At 39.4% G+C, this 25303-nt stretch overlaps 4 protein-coding genes and 1 pseudogene across 4 annotated transcripts in view; 1 reads left to right on the top strand and 4 right to left on the bottom strand.

The window, feature by feature from the left end:
* Positions 1-2: 2 nt before the first annotated feature.
* Positions 3-3861, bottom strand: LOC121943442 (annotated as a pseudogene).
* Positions 3862-5407: 1546 nt separating this feature from the next.
* Positions 5408-8586, bottom strand: LOC121943062 (extracellular calcium-sensing receptor-like). Its single transcript, XM_042486439.1, is given in 7 exon segments — positions 5408-5890; positions 5892-6322; positions 6455-6578; positions 6759-6989; positions 7078-7902; positions 8038-8323; positions 8441-8586. Coding segments are annotated over 6 exon segments (2346 nt in total). The 5' UTR covers positions 8290-8323; positions 8441-8586.
* Positions 8587-9811: 1225 nt separating this feature from the next.
* On the bottom strand, positions 9812-14195 carry LOC121943444 (extracellular calcium-sensing receptor-like). The gene is made up of 6 exons (XM_042486965.1): positions 13975-14195; positions 13609-13897; positions 12117-12923; positions 11810-12037; positions 11354-11477; positions 9812-10725 (listed from the first exon to the last, which is right to left on the bottom strand). The coding sequence occupies exons 1-6, from the start codon at positions 14193-14195 to the stop codon at positions 9812-9814; spliced, it is 2583 nt and encodes an 860-aa protein (XP_042342899.1).
* A 2124-nt stretch (positions 14196-16319) lies between these two features.
* LOC121943065 (extracellular calcium-sensing receptor-like) lies at positions 16320-20288 on the bottom strand. The gene is made up of 6 exons (XM_042486442.1): positions 20149-20288; positions 19776-20064; positions 18938-19693; positions 17616-17843; positions 17370-17493; positions 16320-17227 (listed from the first exon to the last, which is right to left on the bottom strand). The coding sequence occupies exons 1-6, from the start codon at positions 20235-20237 to the stop codon at positions 16320-16322; spliced, it is 2394 nt and encodes a 797-aa protein (XP_042342376.1). The 5' UTR covers positions 20238-20288.
* Positions 20289-24562: 4274 nt separating this feature from the next.
* Positions 24563-25303, top strand: part of LOC121943445 (extracellular calcium-sensing receptor-like) — a 47047-nt gene continuing 46306 nt past the window's right edge. The window contains exons 1-2 of the mRNA XM_042486966.1: positions 24563-24795; positions 24958-25255. Of these exons, the coding sequence (XP_042342900.1) occupies positions 24563-24795; positions 24958-25255 (531 nt within the window). The remainder of the gene's footprint in view (positions 24796-24957; positions 25256-25303) is intronic.

Raw genomic sequence — 25303 nt, forward strand, 5'->3', positions numbered from 1 at the left:
TATCATAATGTTTTTACATTTTCAGAATGATTTTGGTGTTCCCCCTTTCCCATCATATTCTTTTTTGTATTCTTCCTGGTTTCAGTAAGATAATGTAACATTTTGGGAAAAAAATACAAATGAGCAGTCCAAAGCTTGAGGCCAGAATAGCAAATATTTCCACAGCAACACTGAACTTCCCAGGAGAGCTGACATACGCTGGGATAAAGGTGATCCATACTGCACAGAATATCAGCATGCTGAAGGTGATAAATTTGGCTTCATTGAAATTATCAGGCAGTTTCCGAGCCAGAAAAGCAAGTATGAAAAACAACATTGCCAGAAGTCCTATGTACCCAAGTACAGCCCAAAAGCCTACAGCTGAGCCCAGAGCGCACTCTAAGATAATTTTGTTCTTGAAGTCCTTAAATTCTTGAATGGAAAAGGAGGGAGAGATTGTCAACCAGAGGATGCATATGATAACTTGTATTAGAGTGAAACCCAGAACACTGAGTTTCTGCTGTGCAGGCCCAAACCATTTCATCACATTACTACCTGGCACAGTGGCCCTGAAGGCCATTAACACCACTATAGTTTTTCCCCAGAACACATGAGATACAGAGAACAAAGGTGATGCCGAAAGCTGTGTGTCGCAGCAGCATGCAGGACCACTCAGAGGGCCGACCGATGAAGGTCAGAGAACACAGGAAACACAGAGTCAAGGAGAAGAGCAGCAGGAAGCTCAGCTCAGAGTTGTTGGCCCTGACAATAGGAGTTCTCCTGTATCTGAAGAAAATGAAGGCCACAACAGCAGTGATGCATGTTCCAAATAATGATGCAGCAGTGAGCAGTGCTCCCATAATCTCTTCATAAGACAGAAACTCTGCCTCCTCTTTACACAGGCATCTCTTCTCTGATTTGACCAGAACTCAGGGTGACATTGCACACATGTGATAGAATCTGAAAAGTGATTTTAAAGCAGGTATTAGGCTTGCTTAGTATATTTGTCTTTGTTTTTGTCCATATTAGATACTTTCTCTATGCATAAAGGACAGACACTACATGATTGTCTTCTAATAAATAGCCATATCCATTGCACTATTATTTATGATTTTTATTTATGATCAGTTAGGGGTTGGGATTAGGGTTATATTATGAAACAACATATAGTTAAAGAAGAGTCATCCACTAGTTTTATTCATTTAATTTATTTGTTAATTTGCACATAAAAATGTCATGCTTGTGTATTTATCAAAACAATTATGCACAGTGCTGTTTCAATCAAATAGGATCTTTTTCAATCTTAGTGCATTCATAGTAGGATCAGAGAGAGATGTCAAAATTGTGTGCATGCTCAGAAACTACGCTGAAGAACGATATACTGTAAGCTGTTTTACAATTTGAGTGATCTGACCCTTTCGATCCATTTTTAATGACTCAACCTATGATTTGTATCAATACGTGTCCAAAATATTCTATGTTAGACGTTTTTTTTTTTTATATTAGCCTTTATTTATAATCCCTCAATACTTCAAACAAATTACAAATGTAGTTTGTTTAATTGCATTTTTTAAAACCTTTTAGTCTTGCATTTAATTTACATTACCTGTAATGTTGCTTATTTCTCCCTCTGCACATCTTATACAGTCATAGCAGCAGACAGGCTTTCCTTTCTGGAGAACCTTGCGAGTTCCTGGAGGACACTTCTCACTGCAAACTGACACAGGCACCTGCAAGAACAAAAACAAGTTCAAAATGTATAGGCATTCACTTTGACAAGATTTTGTCTTTAAAGTCTCAAAACTGAATTCATGTTTGAGCATCAATGAATAATAATTTACCATAACTGAAATATGACAATTCAAATCAGACTGTAATCAAAAATTACATGGTGGCCTACCTGTTGTGAGTTTTTTGCCCAAATTAAAGACTTATTTTGCAGATTCAGCTGTTTGTCAGTAGTAAAGATGCATCATAAAGACCAACTGTGACAAAGTCAACAATGCCATTTTCTGTTGGCTGCCAGTTTATTATTTCATACTTTGCTGCAGGGTCTCCATTTTCATTAAAGTAAACTTCATCTCCTTCCTTTGTTTTTTGAAACGAATCTTTTTTATGTGTTGTAATCTATGAAGATATGCATTGATATTGATATTATCTGGCATTGCTCTCAATCATTGCACAACACCATGATAGACAGACAGCAACAATACATTCAAAACATAAAGCATCAAATAAAACAGTTTGTCAATGTGACTAAACGTAAAAACTATAAGTGAAGTTTTCATGAACTCACCGTATATGGATCTAGCTGCACCCTGTTGTTACATGTTTTATTACAGCTGAGAATACTATGAAGAGCATGGGCCACAGCATACACTCCTTTATAGACATTGTTAAAGATAGGCATGAGCGACATATCAGTGAAGCTGTTTTGCACTCCAGTCAGATCTTCATGTCCAGTGCAATCTCTCTGATTCACTGTTGATGACTTTGACTGCTTGAACTTGCAGCCAAATAATGTCTCCCAAAACTCTGTAAACAGTTTATTACTAGATGAATTAAGTGGCTTCACATCCAAAATGAACTCTCTCATGCCACTGACATGTGCTTTGGGGATGGACAGGCCTATGGCACCATCCAGAATATGATGCTTATCCATGGCTGCAGTTTGGGAATCAGAAGATCCAGCCTCACTTCCTACCCACTGGTAATCCAGTCAAATTGTGGTGAGACAATTCATGTATTAGTACATCCATATCCATGGGGAGAGGAAGTGCGACAATCACCTTAGAGTGGAAGCCTTGATAATGTCAATTATCTTTCTTATTTTGTCTGGTGGATCTGTTCTAAAGAAAGACACAGAGTATTCAAGACAGATTCCCAGCTGCTGGGCAGTTTCTGTGAATGTGGCCATGCCATTATTTCCATAATCATCATTTGTTCTAATCGCTCCAACCCAAGTCCAGCCAAAGTGCTTGACCAACTGGGCCAGGGCTCTGCTCTGGTAGTAGTCACTGGGTATTGTCCTGAGGAAGGATGGGTATTTTGGTTTTATCACTGAGACAAGCACAAGTAGCAAAGTGGCTATCTAAAAGAAAAAAAAAAAAGATTAGAAGTATAAAGGATATATATGGCCAATAAAACAGAAGTAAAGCTGAAGTAATTAAACCACATTGTGATGCATTACCGGAAGAACTACAATTTTTTTTTTTTGACAAAAATTTAATTTCATTTTTACCAAATTACCCACCATTGGGATATGAAAGGGTCCAATGACAGTAGCTATAGCCATGCAAGGAGAGGAAGAGGTTTCTCCCATAATGGCCTGCACTTGAGCAGGTCTGGTACATGGTTCCTGGGAAGGTTTAGATAACACTTCATTACCGTTAGTCAAAGGTCAGTGTAACCTCACACCTCTGGCAATTGAGCCACAGACATCATAGATCTTGTAGCCCAGAGAGATGCCAGGCAGTAGGTCTGTACTGTTATTAATCTCCTCTACAGCAAAGCGCATAGCTTGGGCATATTGGAAACCTCTGAAATTCAAACTAGATGCAGATGCGGGATTAACCAATTTGTCCTTCAAACAAACATACAAATGCATAGTACATAAAAACATTTAATGGTATATATACATACAAGAAGGACTATTGAAATCTAAACAGATTTATAATTTTTACCTGATGCATTGCAGTGACAGTGGAAGTGTTTGGCCATGTAGGATTCCTTTCTTTCTTTCCAGCTGCTGTGAAACGAGAAGATTCCCCCCAAAGTAATGTCCCCATTCTTAAATAAATGAGGGTTCTCAGGATCTCCTCTCCGCCTGCACACCAACTCCTCAGCTTGAGAGAAACTTGCCGCCAACAACAGCTGTAAGAGTGCCCAACCCTGCTCTGGCCACCTCTGTGTGGGCGTCATAATGTCTAAGAGTTAAATCACTGGTTGACATCACATCTACCCTAATGAAAATGAAAAGCTTGCACTGGTATTTATATATTTTGGAGCATCATTAAAGATGATTTAAAAAGAAAAACAACAACAAAAAAACCCCCAACAACAAACCATCAAATAAGAGGGGGAGAGAGAGAAAGGCGTTGCCCAAACAAAATTTGGGCCTACCATATTTCAAATACTGCAAATATTTCTCTCTTTTTTCATCAAACAAGGACGCATGTCATCAAATATTAGTTAATACAGTTTTTCTGTATAAAAGATTTCTCATTTTTATATTACAGGTGAGGTGAAATTTATACTTTTTTTTCTCCTGCATGAGTCTTTTCAACTTTTAATGTAAGAGTGGGCCTAACTAATCAGCCTATACTTATTTGGATATAGAAAGAAGAAAGAACTGTACAGCACATGCTGTTGTAGGCTTCAACTGGCTTCTTTAGACAGACAAGTATTCATTTGGATCGCTTGCGCTCTGTGATTTAAATAAGTTTTAACACAATACCTAACTCAAGAAGCTTTGCAACTGTCAGATGTGGTTCTCTTTGTAAACACTGCCACAATCCCCATCAATGTACTGTATATTCACCATTGTGGTGGCTGATTTAAGCCGTTGATAAGTAAGGTGGAGAAGTGACACACATAAACACATCTATATGATTTAAGGCAAACAGAAACCCACTCATCTATAACCAGTCTGGTTGAGAATAATTAGCAGAGGAGTTTTAATACTTAATAAACTTTATCTTAGATGCAACTGAAGGCTCTATATCAGTGTTGCCCAAACCTCTGCTTGAGTCCCACTTGTCCTGCAACACAGCTGACCATCAGCTGATCATTTAATTTGGCTGTGTTGCAGCAGTGAGAGATCTGCAGGCAACATGGTACTCAAGGAGAGGCTTGGGAAACAATGAAGACAAATGAGAGTGGCAGACAAGGCCCTAACCGTTTCAATTGCATTGTCCTAATATGTTGATATAGTCTCTGTATTGTGTTCTGCACAACATTTCCTTGTTATTATGTAGTTTACTGAAGAAAAAAAAAAATGTATATCTTTTCTATATATTTATATTTATATGTCTTTATATATATACACACACACACACATATAATATATATATATATATATATATATATATATATATATATATATATATACACACACACACACCACAGCAAGAGTGCACATTTGATTTGATGCAGTGTTTTCACTTTATTTCTGTTCTGTTGATACACATTGTTGAAATGTAAAGTATAAGATTTTATGTCTTTAAGTTTGTTCCTTATGTTGCCAACACATATATACAGTGATAAAAATATAAACACAAGCTTGAAAAAAAGCCCTTTTTTTCATAGATTTAGTGTGACCTCAGAGTTTATTTTTCCTCAAGATTACTTCATTTTAAGCGTATATCTATAAAATAACAAATGACAGAAAGAAAAAAAATCCTTTTACTGCTCTTATTAAACAAATAAATTAAAGGGCTCTTGGGTTCACTTTACCCATTAAATGTTTCCTTGTATTATTCTCAGGCTTTAGTAAAATTATATAGCACTTTGGCAAAAAAATGCAAAACAACATTCCATAACTGGAGGCCAGAATAGCAAATATCTCCACAGCCACAGTGAACTTCCCAGGAGAGCTGGCATATGCTGGGATAAATGTGATCCAGACTGCACAGAATATCAGCATGCTGAAAGTGATGAATTTAGCCTCATTGAAATTATCAGGCAGCTTTCTTGCCAAAAAAGCAAGTACAAAACATAACACAGCTAAGAGTCCTATGTACCCTAACACAGCCCAGAACCCGACAGGAGACCCAAGGGCACACTCTAGAATAATCTTTTCTTTATAGTGGTTCATATTTTTGAAGGGAAAGGGAGGGTTTTTTGTTAGCCAAAGTATGCAAATTACAACCTGCACTAGAGTGAAACCCAGAACACTGAGCCTCTGCTGTGCCAGGCCCAAACCATTTCATGACAGTACTGCCTGGAAGTGTCGCCCTGAAGGCCATTAACACCACTATAGTTTTCCCCAGAACACATGAGATACAGAGGACAAAGGTGATGCCAAATGCTGTGTGTCGCAGCATGCAGGACCACTCAGAGGGCCGGCCGATGAAGGTCAGAGAACACAGGAAACAAAGAGTCAAGGAGAAGAGCAGCAGGAAGCTCAGCTCGGAGTTGTTGGCCCTGACAATAGGAGTATGCCTGTAGTGGAAAAAAATCAGGGCTATAGTCGTCGAGAGGCAGGCACCAAAGACCGAAAAAGTGACCAATAGTATACCCATCAATTCCCTGAAGGTGAGGAACTCAATAGCTTTCAAGTCACAGTTATTCCTCTCTTCGTTGGACTTGTACTCAGGAAGGCACTTGTCACATTTCACAGCATCTGGAAGCATAAATATGTTTAGGCTGTACAGCACACACATCTTCAAATAGACCAGTAAAGTGCTGGCTGTGATTTTGCCCAACAGAAACATGATGAGTGCAAGAGTAAAGGCCAGGAATCCTGCTGTCTCACTTGTACTGTTGCTGAACTCCCCGTCAGCACAGGTGATGCAATCAAAACAGCAGATAGGCTTGCCCTTGACGAAAGCCCGGCGGGTCCCTGGCAAACAGCTCTCACTGCAAACAGACCTTGGCACCTGCATCACAGTGACAACATTAAAAATATATTCATTATAACTTCCAGACTCAAATTGCTTTTGGCTACTTTTACTCACATACTAATTATTTATTACTCACAATAAAAAGGAAAAAATGTTACTACATGATATATAAAAATCAACAGAGCTCATTAGGACAGGCCGTCTACATTTACTTACTTCACGATTCTCGCCTGCCCAGATGGCTCCCACACCTACTTTCATCTCAAACTGCTGACCTTCAGGCTGGGAGGCATCGTAGTAACCAATGGTCTCAAAGACAATGTAACCTGTCTCATCCATCTGCCAGTTCACGAGCGCATAACGTGCCACAGGGTCTCCCCACTCATCAAAGAACACATTTTCACCAATCTTGGTAGTGAAATTGACCTGGGTTAGGTAATGCAGCACCTGCAGGAATGTAATGATATTGTTAATTAACAACATGATCATTAATATATACAGATATTTTGATTTCGGCACAGCATTTTGTTTTTACCTGCCATGGTTGGACATTTTCCCTGTCAGCACATGTATTGTTCTCAAAAGGCCCCTGTCCCTCTTTGCACGTATACAGCATGTGCAATGCATGAGCAGCAGCATATGTGGCCTTGTAAACATTATTTAACAAACTGGCATCTGAAACATCTGTGAAGCGTGTGTTTGTGTCCCACAGAGACTCCTTCCCAGTGCAGGCTGTGACAGAACCCTCAGCTTGAGTCTCTGCTTGGGGAGAAAGGGTGCAGCCGAACACCATCTCCCACAACTCCACCAGTCCCTGATCTCCTGGTGTGGTGGAGGGCCTGCTGTAAGCCAGGAACTCCTGCAGTCCCGGGATGTGAGCATTAAGTGCTGCGAAGCCAACTGCACCCTGGACAACAGCGTAGTTTACTGTAGAGGCGATATAGCGATAAGTTATCCAGCCCTCACTGCCCACCCACTGCAGGCCTGTCACATTCTGAGCATGCAGCTCTTTAATGAGTATGTCAAGGTCTGTGCCATCAGCAAATGCCACTATAACCTTTGAAGTGGATTTCTTTATAATGTCCACCACCTCTAAGAACCACTTTCTGGGATCAGTTCTGTAAATAGCCACTGAGTACTCAACACATACACCTTCTTTTTCTGCCGCTTCGAGAAAAGTAGCCATGCCACCATTCCCATAGTCACTATTAGTTCTGATAGCCCCGACCCAGGTCCAGCCAAAGTGTTTCACAAGCTTTGCTAAGGCTTTGCTCTGGTAAATGTCACTTGGTATGGTTCGGAAGAAAGAGGGATAGTCTCTTCTGTTGCTAAGACATGCACAAGTGGCTGAATGACTGATCTGCAAGTAAAACACAGAAATAGCTTTTTCTCAGTCTTCACATTCAAAATAAAAACATTCTTACATATTACTTCTCATTCAAAAGCACAAATTCATGACAGTTAATGTGCGCAGATGCACGCCCCCCACACTCACCACAGGTATATGGAAAGGTCCCATGGTGCGTGCAATACCTATTGTAGAGGTGGATGTGGTTTCCCCTATGACAGCATGCACATTTGAGAGTTTGTTACAGCTGCCCTTCCCGCTCTCATACCTATTCATCAGGTTTAGCGATGCCCTGATGGAAAGAGGGATACTGGGGCAGGAGTCAAAGATCCTGTAACCCAGTGTCACTCCTGGTAGCAATTCTGAGCTGTTGTTGATCTCCTCTATGGCAAATATCATAGTGTATGCATACTGAAGCTCTCCTGGGTCCAGTCTGAAGAAACAAGGACCGAATTGTGAGAAGTAAAACATGTGAAACACAAAAGTGTTTACACAACACATCATGTAATAACATTTACATTTATATATTTTTTTTCCATCCCTCTCTTACCCCTCACACTGGATTGTTCCCGGGTTGACCTGGAGATCTGGGTTGACACTGACTGGGTTCTGATGAAAGGAGAAAATTCCTCCAATGTTGATGTCTCCCTCCTTAGAAAACTGGGACTGCTCTTTTGTCCCATAAGTCTGACAGTCTGGCTTCCCTCCTCTGACAACCAGGAGGGAAAGAAGCAGCAGATCTGCTATCAGCAGCATCGTTGGTCACCTCAGCATTTACCAACCAAGGCCCAAAGATCAAACCGCTCAACTCTGAGCATTTTATAGGGGTCTTCCTCTAACTATCACACAGCCATAGGGCCCCTGTGTACTACCTGTGTGAATTATTTCTGTCCACCAATGGCAGCACTGGTGGTGTGACTGACAGATGGATGGGCCTATTAGAGGGCCTACTACATATGTCCTCCTTGTTTTTATCATAACCAATTTCTTACAATGATATTTTCACAGACCTGTCTCCTGATATCTGAGCTGTTGTTGTAGACTGAATATTCTTTTTCAGTTTTGAATTTTAATTTCCAGCTAAATAATAAAAACACACACATTTAAGACAATGAGTCAACAAAAAGGGGAGATAATTTTTTGCTCTGAAATTAGCAGAACTATCCCATCCCCCCAGGGAAGCTAAAACAAATTTTCCAAACAATTCTGCTGAAAATATCCAAAGTTAAACAGCATCTTAGACAGACAGATTTTGATGTTTTGCATGTGTCTGTGTTTCCCCTTTAACTGTACTACATTATTAATATAATGCAATATATTATTTTACCTTTATTTGAAGGTGTGTAGGATTTTGTGGTATCTACTTTTGAGGTTGCAGATTTGAAACTTCTCCCATGTGCCAAGCATGTAGAAGAAATATGGTGCCCAAGAAGAAAATGTGAAATATGTCTCTATCTAAAGCCAGTGTTTGGTTTGTCTGTTCTGGGCTATTGTTGAACAACATGGCAAACTGCACGAAAGACACAATGGTTCTTATTTTTTAGGTGATTATACACTAAGGAAAACATAGTTATTTGGTATTAGAATATTATATACCATGTCTGTCAATACATGTCACCAAACCCTCCACACTGGACCTTTAATACACTTGATAATAATGAATTAATAACTTAGATTCAGGGAAAGCAATGCACTGAATTTGTATTTAAAAACTGCAATCATGGCCAGTCCCTTTGTGCAATAAATAGGTGCACTGTTTACATTAATCAAAGGACTACATATGAACAAGCAAGTAATTTGCATATTGCTAAACTGACAACAGAGACACAACAAGTCTTTATTGGACCATTCTCTGCTCGTGGCTTTTAAGGTCATATTCAATCCATAGCCTTTAATAAATTGTTATAACTTTTCAATACACTCATTTATGGTGACTTGATAAGCTCCTCCCCATCATATCCTTTTTAGTATTTCTCTCTGGTTTTAGCAGTAAAATATAACATTTTGGAGCAAATATACAGAAGAGCAAGCCAAAGCTGGAGGCCAGAATAGCAAATATCTCAACAGCTACAGTGAACTTCCCTGGAGAGCTGACATATGCTGGGATAAAAGTGACCCACACTGCACAGAATATAAGCATGCTGAAAGTGATGAATTTAGCTTCGTTGAAATTATCAGGCAGCTTTCGCGCCAGAAAAGCAAGAATGAAGCATAGCACAGCCAGGAGTCCTATATATCCCAGCACAGCCCAGAATCCTACTGGTGAACCTAAATCACACTCTAGAATAATCCTTTCAGTGGCATAAGCTGTATTTTTGTAGGGGAATGGTGGGGCAAGAGTTAACCACAGCACACAAACTATCAGCTGCAGTGATGTACAGCTGAGAACACTTGTCCTCTGAAGCGGGACAGAACACTGACGAACTGTGTTTGCAGGCCTTTTAGCCTTAAAGGCAATCACTACTGCTATGGTTTTGGCCAAAATACAAGACATGCACAAGGCAAAGGTTATGCCAAAAGCAGTGTGCCGCAGCATGCAGGACCACTCAGAGGGCCGGCCGATAAAGGTCAGAGAACACAGGAAACAAAGAGTCAAGGAGAAGAGCAGCAGGAAGCTCAGCTCAGAGTTACTGGCTTTGACTAGAGGTGTGTGGCGAAAACGAAAGAAGACACATGCCACCAGTAGTGTTAAAGTTGCTCCAAACAATGAAAAAGCACTGAGGAGGGCGCCCATGGTTTCTCCATAAGAAAGGAACTCAATCACCTTTGGTACACACTGGCTGTGATCTTCATTCGACCAGTACTCCAGTGGACATCTTGCACATTCGGCAGAATCTGAATGGAAAACATGATATGCTAAAATGTTGTCATGCTGTAAGCTACAAGTTATGAGAGCAGAGCGTAAATTATTTACGGAAAATAAGCACTGGCTCTATTTAAAGGAACACCTCACCCACCAAATGACTGTTTATGTATAACTCATTCCTACTGTGTAACTTTGAAAACATCATGATCTCTGTTAACAAAGATTCCAAAAAGGGCATACATTATTGATTAATTGGAGTAATTAATTGGAGAACTACAAAACTACAAATTTGAACACAATTTGTACAGTATAATACAAGTCTTGCTTATTCAGTCATATGCTCAGTTCTTTCCAAACGGTTGCCATCAGACCTTTCTGAATGGGAATAAAAGCAAATATACATTTCACTTTTAGTCCCAGTCTTTGATTATATCGCATAAGTTGTGAACCAGATGTTTTTATATAGTTTTGCTATTGTTAAGCTTGCCCCCATTTACTCTAATTAATCAACAGTGTTTGCCATTTTGGGATTCATCATTCACCAGAGGTGAACAAGAAGTTTCCTTCACAAATTCAAAAACAGCATGAATAACTGATGTATAAATGGTCATTTTGATTTTGTACAAATATTTCACAATAAATTACAGATAAACTCACTGCTGGAGTTGCTGATCTCTCCAGCAGCACAGGCGATGCAGGAGAAACAGCAGATGGGTTTGCCTTTAATCACAGCCTGCCGGAAACCTGGCAGACAACTCTCACTGCAGATTGACTGTGGCCTCTGAAACAATTCCACAACTCATCAGTTGATCATAATTTGTTGCATCTGTAATTCAGACTTTATTTGGTTTTATTTAATTAACTTTAGGTTCTTTTTGTAGGGTCTCTAAAAACTCTAGTTGAAGATTTATATCTTGATCTTAAGCATCAATTTATAGAAGCAGACTGGCTCTTGGTATGTCATGTAATATTCTGCCATATATGTAATAAAATGCTGACATGACCTCCTGAACAAAGCAGAATGGAGCTCTTTTTCATGACGTACATGGCTCAGAAAACACTTTGAATATAAAACCTTCACAGTGACTTTTTCATACTTAACACCTTTGATACCTTGGAGGATTCGGCAGCCCATGTTATGTTTACTCCATTCATGGTAAACTGTTTTCCTGTAGGTAGTGAGGCGTCATAGCTCCCTACAGCCACAAACACAGTGTCTCCCGCTTGGTTTCTCTGCCAGTTCACCAGCTCGTAAGTCGCTGCAGGGTCTCCATTTTCATCAAAATACACTCTTTCGCCTGACTGAAGAGTAAAATTTACATCTCGGAGGTGTTTCACAACCTATCAACAGAGAACACTTGTGAATAAAAGGGAATTTTTATTGAAACTATATACATAATTCATGATGGCAGATTCTAACCTGTTTTGGCTCCAAATCATCTCTCCAGATACACATTGAATTTCCCGCTTCATCACTTTGCCCACACTTTAGCATGTTATGTAGACTATGAGCCACAGCATACACAGCCTTATACACATTGTTAGATATCCTGAGCTCTGACACATCGGTGAAAGGATTATTGATGTCCCCTAGTCTCTCAGAGCCAGAGCACTGGGTCTGACCATGAAGACTGGGTTGGAAACTGCAACCAAATGCAGCTTCCCAGAACTCTCTCAGGAGATTATTTTTGGGGTCTTGACTTGGGTGAACCTGCAAAAGAAACTCTTGCAGGCCTGCAATCTTTGTTTTTCTGATGGTGAAGCCCAGAGACCCTGCCAGGATTCCTGAGTACCTCTTTATGGCCAAATGACCTGCTGTAATCCAGGACTCACTGCCCACCCACTGCAGCCCAGTCAAGTTCTGCTTCAGAGCTTCCTCAAGCAGAATGTTCATCTCACCCTGAGCTAGGAAGGCAACTAAAATCTTCGCATTGCCACTTTTGATGACTCTGACCACCCTGGCAATGTGCTCTCTGGGGTCAGTTCTTGAGATGGCCTCTGAGTACTCTATACAGACCCCCTCCTGGTTTGCAGCTGTGATAAATGTTGCCATACCGTTGTTACCATAATCATTGTCGCTTCTAACTGCTCCGACCCATGTCCAGCCAAAGTGCTTTACCAGTTTTGCCAGGGCTCTGCTCTGATAGTGGTCACTGGGGATGGTTCTGAAGAAGGAGGGGTACTCATTTATGTTACTCAGACAAGCACAAGTGGCAAAGTGGCTGATCTAGAAGAAAATGAGGGGAACCAAAGAATATTTACAGAAATTGAGTATTAACCCTCTGAAACTTGGAGTCACATCAGTTTTCCTTGGCTGCTTTTCGATGCCTTTCACAAGTATTTAAACCTTTGAAACCTGAGCATATCAGTTTGATTTTTTTCAAAAATGTGGGAAAAGGCAGTGAGCAACCTGGCATTTATAATTATCAAAATTACACATTTAAAATGATGTTACTGAATTATTACAATTTTTAGGCACCTTTTCTAGGTCATCCCCTTGTTTTATTTTATTTTATTTTATTTTATTTTACAAATTTTCAGGTAGTTTTCTTGTACTTTTTATGAATTTCTTGGTAATTTTTGTGCAGTTTCTTCATTCACTTCTCATTGCCCTCTGCATATGTTATTGAAAGAAATCAGGCCAATTTGTTTTAAATGGTTAAGGCACAAAACATAGGCAAAAGATAATTTGGCCCTTCATCTCACTTATGATCCAGTTTGCATTTGTGCAAACCCTAGAAACCTTAAACCCTAACCTTGGCCATAATACTCCTCATCAGAATTCAGTCTTTGTTGATGGTTACTATATAGTAAGTTGATCATTAGACTGTTCCGCATCACTCCAAACCTTTTGTTAAAAGGAACATGGCAAAATCAGTCAACATGTGAAAACAAATATTAGAAATATTTACCACTGGTATTCGGAAAATCCCTGATATTTGTAGCATCACAATAGTAGAAGAGGACTCAGAGGCTCCAATGATGGCATGAACAGATGACTGTCTGGAGCAGGTTTTTCCCAAAGTCCTTTCCTGCCCATTCATCAGACCCATCACTGCACGCGTTGAAGGTAGTGTTGAAACACAGCTGTCAAATATCTTGTAACCAACTGAGATATTAGGCAGCAGGGAGTTACTATTATTGATCTCCTGGATGGCAAAAATCATTGTTTGGGCAAAACGAAATTCTCTGAAATTGATCCTGAAATCAGAACAGTCCTCATTAACATTTTTACTTCATGTTGCTTTTCATTGATTAAAAAACAAATGAGAATGTACCTGGAGCATTTGATAGGTTCTGGAGTATCTGTGAAGGAGAGCGGAGGCTGTGATATTTTGCTATGGATGGAGAAAGCTCCACCAATAGTGATATCTCCTTCCCGAGATAACAGAGGAAACTCTGGGCTCCCCAGCATCTCACAGAGCACAGTGTCTTCCTCTGCTCCATAGACTCCCACAAAAAACACAAACAGTAACATTACATAGACACAGGCAGACATCTTGTATACAAACAAGCACATACATGCACACACAAACCTGTACTATGTGATGAATTCTTCTATCCCAAGCCAAAACATGTCTTCTTCCAGGGGCAGAGCTTTATACTCTACAGCAGATGATGATGATAGAGATCCTCTCATCAAATTACTAAATGATGATGTCACATCGCTTTGCTATTCTTAATTTGAGATGGTTTACTCTGTGATCATTTCGTCATTATCACTGTGAGTGGAAAATAAAATTGTAGGAACATGTTATGAGGGGGAAGAAACAGCACTGAAACATTTTAGTTGCAAACTGAGGGTATCAAGGGGTTTATATAGAACCTTGAGAGGCTTTTTTGTTTGCAGCTGTTAAGTTGGGAAAAAAAAAGAAAATCTGGCATCAAACTCAATAATCAGGAAAAGATCTGGAAAAACGAAAACGTAAAATGATTCTTATTCAGATAAATATGGGAACCAAAATGTAAGGTATTACATTAATTACATAGTATTTAAAATAAGTTACTGGAGTTTGGATTCTGTTACAGACTTGCAAATAACATTCACTTTTTTTTTTTTTAAATTTTCCATATCCTCAATGCTTCCCAAAACCCAATTAAGTGTTTTAGTTGCTTAACCCTAATAATAATATAACCATAATTCATTTATCATAACCACAATCGTTTTTTATCAATGTAATAGTTCTGCAAATACTGTTGAAAGGGAAATTGTTAATTGGGGCTAAACCTAGTGCAGCACTCTAAATAACTGTATCATATTAAAAGTCTTATTTGATTGAGTTGCATACGTATACACTAAATAGAGGACAACCCAGGTAACAACTGAGCCTAAGTACATCTGAATCTAATTTAGCTCTCAGATGTACTAGACTCCCTGAAATACAGCTTACACTGCTGTATTTTTGATAAAGCAGAGCTTAGCTTGATGAGCTTGATCTAAATTATCCCAGTCTAAGTATGAACAATTATACATTTTTCCATACTAATGCTAAGATCTAAGAAGAACATTTTCTCTCGATTTTTCATCCAACCAACATTTTTTTTTTCTTGTGTGTACTACTACAGTCCCAAGTCTGGCCCTGCTATGTTGGAATGAAACCATGAAAATGTGATCTATATATTTTATATTGTATATTTTATGATATATCTTATGCTTGCTTGTAACTTTTGGATGCAGGTTCAATCCACAGACCACTGATGTGCCCTTGAGCAAGGCGAAAGTGCTCCAGTGCAGCTGTGCACTGCTGGATTCAAGGTGTGCATGTTTGTAACTGGTTGAGTGTGAGCAGAACACTCATGAAAGAGAAAGCCTGGTTTGCAATGACACTTCCATGAATAAAATTGGGATTGAGGTCGTTATTTCATTAGCCTCTGTGTATATTTTGGGGAACTGAAGACGGATAAGTCTGTGTGGGAGAGGTTAGCGCAGTGATACCTACGGCCAAGCATTGAAAAAAAAGCCCATCAGAAGATCCCTTGACAGAGATCTGGGGTAATTCTTCAATATCTTTAAATTCTAAAACTAACCTGTGCAGGGCTGCTGCAACTGGACTTGCATTTTGGCACAGTTAAGTGAGGTCAGCAAACATCAAATGGTTGAAAGTAAGCAATTCATGTATTATATTTATAATGTTTGTTTATTAACTGACCCCTGGCATTCTGTCAATTTGCAAAAGTGCCCCCCGAGCTAAGCAAGTTGAGCATCCCTGGGTTAGTGTCTAGTTTAAATATCTTTCAAGTATTTTTATGATGACAAAATCGTTTGCGGCATGTTCTTTGATAATTTAATGAATGTGCAAATTATGCTTGTTTGACACCAGTGTACAAGGTGAGGTCATGAAGAGTAGACACCGAGTCTCTACTGTGCAGGCCCTGATGCGACGGCCCCTGCGAAGTGAAATTAAGAGACAGGAGCTCATGAATAGCTTTAAAATGTATTTTTAAATGATTTATATGAAATAAAACTTACTTATTTTTTGTGTTTTTAATTGTATTACTAGAAATGTAAGATTCATTACTTAAATTTAAAAGACAAAGTTCTAGGGCCACTTCAAATTTACATCAAAGCCACAGGCCATAAAATAAAAAAAGGCTGTCATGTCCTTTCATCTGATATTGAGATTTAATCGGATAATGTTTTTCCCATCAGATGTTTCTTTGTATTCAGTTCAGGTTTGAGTATAATAATGAAGCATTTTGGTGCAAATATACAGAGAAGTAGCCCATAACTGGAGACTAAAATAGCAAATATTTCCACAGCTACAGTGAACTTCCCAGGAGAGCTGGCATATGCCGGGATAAATGCTATCCAGACTGCACAGAATATCAGCATGCTGAAAGTGATGAATTTAGCTTCATTGAAATTATTAGGCAGCTTTCTCGCCAAAAAAGCAAGTACAAAACATAACACAGCTAAGAGTCCTATGTATCCTAATACAACCCAGAATCCTACAGGTGATCCTAAAGCACACTCGAGAATAATCTTCTCTTTATAGTGTTTCATATTTTTGAAGGGAAACGGAGGGTTGATTGTCAGCCAAAGTATACAAATAAGAACCTGAATGAAAGTGAAACCCAGAACACTGAGCCTCTGCTGTGCAGGCCCAAACCATTTCATCACATTACTGCCTGGAAGTGTCGCCCTGAAGGCCATTAACACCACTATAGTTTTCCCTAAAACACATGAGATACAGAGGACAAATGTGATGCCAAAGGCTGTGTGTCGCAGCATGCAGGACCACTCAGAGGGCCGGCCGATGAAGGTCAGAGAACACAGGAAACACAGAGTCAAGGAGAAGAGCAGCAGGAAGCTCAGCTCAGAGTTGTTGGCCCTCACCAAGGGAGTGTCCTTATAGATCATTAACACGGTGGCCACAGTTAAAGTTAGGATCACACCAAACAAAGTGAAAAATACAAGTATAATACCCATAACCTCAGTAAAGTAAAGGAACTCAACATTTTTCAGTACACATGCGTCTCTGTTTTGATTGGACCAATATTCTTCAGGACACTTCCTGCAGTCATTTGAATCTGGAATAGAAATATTATCACTTTTATTGGGATTTATTCCGTTATATCCTGAAAACATTTATAAGAGACCGTACTATAATGACCTTTAACATGATACATAGAGTGTGGCAAGCAAACAACGTCAGGTATGTAGAACATATACCTGTGGTGTTGCTGATTTCTCCCTCCGCACATGGTAAACAGTCATAGCAGCAGACAGGCTTTCCTTTCTGATGGACTTTATACGTTCCTGGATGACAGCTGTTACTGCACACTGAAACAGGCAACTGAATCAAAATGACAAAAAAGACAGATGTTAAGTTTAAAAAATAATCTAAGACAAATTATTGTCAAACTGCAGGTCACACATAACATAAATGTGAATTGTGCCATCAGTTATGATATTTGCCTCTGTCTTTTCTCCAGGCCACATTATAGCTTCAGTCTTGAGTACAAACTTCTGTCCAGGAGGTAGCGAGGCATCATAATAGCCGACAGGTTTAAACTGGATTGAGCCGTCCGATCCAAGCTGCCAGTTCACCACCTCATAACGAGCCACAGCTGCTCCAGTACTGTCAAACCACACCTGGTCCCCGTTCTTAATGGTAAAATTCACCTGCTTCAAAGACTCCACTACCTACAGACAAAAAATATTTAGATTTATAAATGAACCAAGCTAAATAACAAATACTTAAGCAACCAGTTCACCTTTTAATGAAGATCAAGTCTATAAAGCGTTTTAAGGCCATCCATAACACATTATGAAGCTTATAAAAGGCTTTATAAAAACTCTCTGTAAATGTTTAGAATCATGAATGACAACTTATGAGAGGTTTAAAAAATTTTACATGTGGTGGACATAATGTAATAGAAGTACAGCACCCAGACCAAAGTGCATGGAAGACAAATCTGATTTCTGTGTTACACAGCGCATTGCAAATACCATAACTTTAGCCAGTTATAAAAACACAGATAACTGCTCCATTGATGATAACAGATTATCAATTCTAGGTTGCTGAAATGGAATAGTGTCTTATACATGACGACAATACAGTATGAAAGGACTCTGTGAGCTATAAGTATAATAACAGCACTGTATAAGCTCATTAGCAATCAAATGATACTATAACACAATTATGAGGATTTTGAGCAGTATTTCCTGGCTGCATTTAAAGTGTAAGGCAAACAAAAAAATCACAGTGATTCTCAAAACTATGTTAAGTATTTACTTTCCAAAACACACAGCTTCGCGTTTTAATTAAAACAGACAATGGAACCAAACACAGTGACCAGTGGTATAAAATGGGGGTAATATTGGGCAATCTCTCAGGACAGATGTGAATCAGAGGATGTTGCAAGGTGAGCATGTGAGCTCAGCAAACCTGCACTGAGTAAATGCAAGTTAAAAAAACTTAAAAAAAACAACAAAAAAAAAAAAACAGAGAATAACCTTTTAGGGACCAAAATCTGTGCAATCTATTTGTGACTTTTCCTGACCAATGGATTAAACTGTGACTGTTCTGATTTTTGTTTCTAAAGAGTTACTCTGTTGTCACTTTGGATTGGAGATATAAGGCATCACACTTACTGAACTTATAATACATTGTGTCCACCACTTATAATACTCTATAAAACCTGTTATAAGATACCATGCATAATCATAAGCATTTATAGTTTAATAATGCCTCATTTATGCATGATAGACGTGACTTTCATATCAGTTCTTTTTACCTGCCAGGGAGTAACCTTTACAGTCTTGTCACACCCCTGACTTTCAGAGCACTTTAGGATGCTATGAAGAGAATGAGCCACAGCATATATGGCTTTGTAGATGTTACTGGAGTATCTCAGCTCTGTCACATCATCATTATAATCTTTGAGCTCAATTAGATCCTGGTTTTCTTTGCACTGTGTTGTCTCTTTTATTGTATTCTTGTTCTCCTTCTTGCACTTAAACTCTGTCTCCCAGAAATCTTTGATCAAAAAATCATCCAGGCCACTGATATTTGCCTTTTGCACAGCAAAACCAAGTGAACCTCCCAGCACACTGAAGCTGGTGGGAGTCACAAGACTATCAGCCGTGATCCAGGCCTCCACACCGACAAACTGCAGGCCTGTGATATTGTGTAGACTCAACTGCTCTAGAAGGTTGTTCATCTCCACGTGGGCCAGGAAACCAACAATGACCCGGGCAGTGCTCCTCCGGATCACTTCTACCACTTTCATGAGTTTTTTTGGGTCTGCCCTGTGAAATCTCTCTGTATACTCTACACACACTCCTTCCTCCTGGGCCGCAGCGAGGAAGATGGCCATGCCATTGTTGCCATAATCGCTGTCACTGTTGACTGCCCCAACCCAGGTCCAGCCAAAGTGCTTGACCAGCTGGGCAAGGGCTCGGCTTTGATAGAGGTCACTTGCAATGGTTCGGAAGAAAGAGGGATACTCTTTCCTGCTACTCAAACACTCACAAGTAGCTGAATGACTTATCTGAGAGTACAGAAAGAAAGAAGAGAAATAAAAAGAGTTTGCATTTGATATACACATTTATACGCACAGACATCGCCCTTACCACTGGTATTTTGAATGGCCCAGTAGTGCGTGACAGCACAATGGTTGAAGAGGATTCTGACTCCCCAATAATAGCATGAACAGCTGATTGACCAGAGCAACTTTTTCCCACACTCCACTCATCACCATTCATCAGGCCCATCACTGTACGCATTGATGATAATGTTGAGCCACAGTTGTCATAAATACGGTATCCGATCGACACATTGGGAAGAGGAAATTCACTTTTGTTTATTTCGTCAATTGTAAAGATCATGGTCTGGGCAAAGCGGAATTCCCGGAGGTTGACACTGAGAGAAAAAGAGCAAAATGCAAACTTGCATAAATTTTAACAGATGTCATGAGGAAGGACTTTTATACAAAGCTCATATTACCTGGAACATGTGAGACGTGTTGGTTTCTCTGTGGAGGAAAGTTGAGGCTGTATGATTTTGCTGTGGATAGAAAAGGCTCCTCCGATCATGACATCTCCTTCTTTCGACAGTAAAGGAAACTCAGGACTCCCCAGAATCTGACAGAAAGGGGCTTCCTCATCTGCTGCCCCAAATGCCAAAAGGAGCCCCATGAAAACCCTCCCTGTTATTTCTTGTAACATTTCCACCATCAGATGCTTATGGGGCAGAGCTACCCAGCCAGGTTGGGTTCGAGGCAGACTTGAATGTGACATTTTATAATCTTAAATAATGGTAGGGCTCACTGGCTTCTTACTAACCAATCAGCGATAAGCGATATGACAGCGTTGATTGGTTCTTGCCGTTCAATTGTGTTTAATTATTATTCACTTACAGCTGCATTTGCTAGTTACTTTGCAGAATTTATGAAATATGATGCATTGTAATCAACAAATTGTCCAACAGTTTAGAAAAAAAGGAAAAAGAACTTATCCAAAGTAATCAATTTATATTAAAATATAACACTCTTAAAGGGGCCATTGTGCACAAGTGGTACCTTTTCGTAAGTATAGTTTGTGGAAAACAGGTTTGAAAACAATTTGAAATCCACTATAATGTTTGGCTTAGGCCCCAAAACACAGTAGGACAGGGGACGGTCTTAAATGATTTTACTTATGAAAACACTTTTGTGGTACACATCAACACATTCTCACCCAAACTCCTCAAATATTGCCACTTGGTCAGTACTGTTAATGTCTACATAGCACAAGGTATCTTCCTGTGTCTGCTGGTGATGTTCTGGTGCAGCATGTCAATTAAGGACTGTTAAATGCATTGTGTCTTCTAAAAAGACACTTTCCTTTTTACGGGAATTGTACAGGTTCTGATTATTAGATAAAACACAATCAGTTAAACACCTACTATTTACTATTATTTCATTGTGCAACACAAGCATATGACACTGTCGGTGTATTGTACAGCTGCAACAGTTGCCGTCTGGCCGCATTGTATATTGACACTGTCTGATGGTACTGCTGCAAGAGGTGCCTTCTAGACCATTGGTGTAACCCTGAAATCACTTACCAAGCAGTGGGATTTGACGACTTTGGAATCAGTATGGGCTGTATACTGTATATATAATATGAACATACCTACCAGTACATCTTGTGTAAAACAATACAACTTGTTTAATAATCATTAAAGTAAAAAAGAGTATAGACATCCTCTTCTGAAAATATGATGCTGCTTTGTGCAATCCATTCTTTGCAAAGTACATCATGGATTAAAAGATTGCGCTACATGAGTTTTGTCACCCACAACACCTCAGTCGATGCACTTCGCAGGCAGTAAATTGACATTTGGAGGGCTTATTTTTTCTTATTTTTGCCCTTTCTTTCAAATATATCTGGACTGGCCAGTAAGATTGAACTTAATAACTATTAAAAGCTGTAAATGTGAAACAATGTGCTTACACAATTATCATCCTCATCCATAAATTACTGTTACGTGATCTGCACATAAACACTTAATTTTCTATAATTTTTCCCTACATGTCACATCATTTTTAGGGAATTCTGGAAAGAGAAATTAAAGTTTCACTTTTGACAGCTGATCAAAATAAACATGTTAACACACTTGAATTGGCAAGGCATTGGGCCATGTAATATTTAATTTGTGTTGTTATTTGTCAGCCAAATGGATGTTTAAGATTCAGCTGATATGCCTCTTAGGCTCTATTTAATTAAAAAAGAATTTGTTGTTTGCGTATTTGTAGAGATGCTTGTTAATTAAATGAAACACTTCAGATTTCTCCATAGGATATGTCTTTTGGGGGCTGATTTAGTGGGAACACATGTGGTGAAGTGCAGATGCCTCAGGCTTGACACGACTTACACCTCAGGCTTTTCCCTCTCACAAGTGCTCTAACAAACTAACAAATTCCCTCTAGAGGTCTCCAGCCTGTCTCCACATGTTCTCAGGTTATACTAGAAAGTATGTCAGAGCTGTTGCATCACGATCCCCTTGAGATCTCTACAGGAAAACTTGAGGCCTTTGTCAGACTATGCCCTAGAGCCCGGCATATGACACTTTTATTGAACATGATCTTGCCTTTTAACTCAATCACATTTAATGAATAAAATACAGGTATAGAATTAAAGTTTTTGTGATTTTATTTTTAAAACATGAAAAAACAAAATGGAAGAAAGGACCCAACCATATGGTCTTTGCCTTTTCTCCCTTTTCCTTTTTTTCTCTGAAACAGTGTATTAGCACTATTGCCTACCTGACATGGCCAAAATAATGTAGTTACCCAAACATTCAGTCCCTCCACGTTATTTCACAGCAATTAACTCAAACTCCACTAATCCCTGTGAACTGTCCATGTCCTTACAGTTTTGTCCAATCACTGCAACTTTATCACAAATTTGACTATTCAAAGCAGGTCATATACTTTTTTTCAGTGGAGGTGCTCACAGCATTTTGATCTGCTCAGCCCCTGTGTTTATTATGAGACTACTGCTGTGCCTGTCACACACAGTGACCACTGACCGGGATATCTGGTGGTACCATACGGCTAATGTTACCCAAGATTTAGCAATGGGTTCAATGACTTAGTCAAGCTTTTTTGTTGCTGTGTGAGCAGCACCATAAAAAGTAAATGCACGAGGCCCACCTGCAGCTTACCCCGAGAAGAGCCCTTTCCCACAGCTGAAGTAGGTGCACTTTGACATCTGTCATTGTGAGGACACAAATAATTTCAAATGCACAACGAAATTTAAGAGACCACTTTAGAACAATGGAAACAGATTATTGTATTGAGAAAATGTTGGAGCTCTTTAACTTCACAAATTATACATCCCAACCACTGTCAAGCTGTTGGAGGCACACCAGGCTCTCTCACACCTGGCGGTGAAGCTGTTGGAGCTACACGGTGGTCTTTCTCCCATCTGATGCCCAATCTAAAGTGGCGTCTTCCTCATCTGTAATGTAGCCTATTCATACTTTTGATCACTGTCTTTACAATCAGGTATCCCATTCCTGTTTCATCATCATGGACCTCCCTGTTGCCCCATTAACATTTGATGGGTAAATCTTACTGGCTCTGATGCAAAATGTTTATTTTTTTTTTAAATTCATGTCATTATAGACAAACACATACAAAAAAAAATATTGTAACTTAAACCATAGTTTTTGTTTTTTTAGAAAAGCTGCTGTGAAATCAGGTGTTTCAGGGTGCAACAATGACAAAAGCAGCCCAAGAAATCCTAGGAGGACTGATCATTACACCGTTTCATTTTGTGCAAAAACCATGGACAATAATAAGCACCTTTGAAGAGGAGGATTTCTAAACTTGGCAGCAGGAATTTTCTCCCTTCATCCATAAGCGTAATAATGAGATTGGGCACTGATGTTGGGTGATACTGCCTAATTTATCGTGGCTCAGAGCTTGGATATGCTTGGATCAGAGCTACATGCAGGTTAGGTCAAATTCTTTTATACCAGTCTCTTGTTATCAGCTTGGCTTTATGAAAGAGACCACTGTCATGTTTAAAGAAGGAATGGCTTTGCCAAACTGTATTAAACAACTGCATAAAAATAGTGCGGTGCCCATGTGAGCAAATGTGACTTCAGTCATTAGTGTAGCATCTTCAGTTGTTTACAATGAATGTGCCCTGCTGCAGGCATGCTATGGCATACATGGCAAGCCACATCTGTGCCCCATATATTTCAGAAAAAAAGGTCACCTCATGGAAGGAGAAAGCAATGTGTGGAGGCAATCTTTCTAAATTTTGAGGCTTAAATGAAACTTACAGCAGAATGTCATCTGCAAAGCAATGATAAAAAAATACCTTTTAAATGACTTATCTCTGTAAGGGGAATAATATGCAAGGCAAACAGAATTGGGCTCAGGACTGAACCTTGGAGAAAACCACAAAACAGATTTTCAGATCAGGAGGCATAGTTGTCAACTGAAAACTCCTATCATAAAGAAAGAAAGAGAATCTCTGCAGGGCTGACTCAGAGACACCAACTAACTGCCTAAGTTGGTGATCAGACTACTATGGTCTTCGAGAACTTTTTTGAAATATGCATGGACAAAAACAAATTTAAGAATTATCAGAGGGGAAACAGGGACCGACAGAGCCAGTGAAATGTTTAAACAGAGATCTAGGTAAGATTTCACAGGAATTGGAGGTAGATTTCATACAGATAACCATGTGTTCTAAGACCCCAAACTTTTTTTTTCAGTTTGGGCACCTCCTTCCTTCTCGCCCCACCTTGTAAGTCCCAAAATATTTCACATGCTGTTTCAAATTGTATAAGTATCAGTGCAAGTTTTGAATATACATTAGGTACATTGGATGCCACCCAGTTGTTGGCTCTATTAGGCAGTATGACAGCCACACAGAGCTGGCCAGAACAGGGTTGGGCACTCTTACAACTGTTGCTGGTGGCATCTTTCTCACAGGCTGAGGAGCCGGTGTGCAGGCAGAGAGGGGATCCTGAGAACCCCCAGCTATCCAAGGATGGGGACATTATGTTGGGAGGAATCTTCTCTTTCCACAGCAGCTGGAAAGATAGACAGGACACCTACATGCACAAACCACTTCCTCTGCAATGCACCAGGTAAATTATACTGTGGAAATCTATTCAATTTTTTAAAATCTTAATAACAGTCAAAAAATAATTATTCACTGTTGTGTTTATTAATACAGTCACCAACTTCCATTTACTTTGTTATTGTTTCTATTTCATGGATAAATTCCAACTATATCTTCCTGTATCTAGTTTGAATTTCAGAGGTTTCCAGTATGCCCAGGCTATGCTCTTTGCCATAGAGGAGATTAATAACAGTACAGACCTACTGCCTGGCATCTCTCTGGGCTATAAGCTCTATGATGCCTGTGGCTCAACGGCCAGAGGTGTGAGAGTTACACTGACCTTGGCTAATGGTAATGAAGTGGTATCTATACCCTTACAGGAACCATGTACCAGACCAGCTCAAGTGCAGGCCATTATGGGAGAAACCTCTTCCTCTCCTTGCATGGCTATAGCTACTGTCATTGGACCCTTTCATATCCCAATGGTGGGTGAGATTTATAAAATGAAATGTTATTTGTCAAAAAAGAAAAAA

This window comes from Plectropomus leopardus, chromosome 5, assembly GCF_008729295.1.
Source record: "Plectropomus leopardus isolate mb chromosome 5, YSFRI_Pleo_2.0, whole genome shotgun sequence".
Lineage (NCBI taxonomy): Eukaryota > Metazoa > Chordata > Actinopteri > Perciformes > Serranidae > Plectropomus > Plectropomus leopardus.

Coding starts and splice junctions, on each gene's coding strand:
- LOC121943444 (XM_042486965.1), bottom strand. CDS start 14,195: ATGTCTGCCTGTGTCTATGTAATGTTACTGTTTGTGTTTTTTGTGGGA. Junction 11,478..11,809: donor GGGCTGCCGAATCCTCCAAG/GTATCAAAGGTG, acceptor GAATTGTTTCAG/AGGCCACAGTCAATCTGCAG. Junction 10,726..11,353: donor AGAGATCAGCAACTCCAGCA/GTGAGTTTATCT, acceptor TTTTCCATTCAG/ATTCTGCCGAATGTGCAAGA.
- LOC121943065 (XM_042486442.1), bottom strand. CDS start 20,237: ATGATCGGAGGAGCCTTTTCTATCCACAGCAAAATCATACAGCCTCAA. Junction 17,844..18,937: donor TAAAGGTTACTCCCTGGCAG/GTAAAAAGAACT, acceptor TTTTGTCTGTAG/GTAGTGGAGTCTTTGAAGCA. Junction 17,228..17,369: donor AGAAATCAGCAACACCACAG/GTATATGTTCTA, acceptor TTTCTATTCCAG/ATTCAAATGACTGCAGGAAG.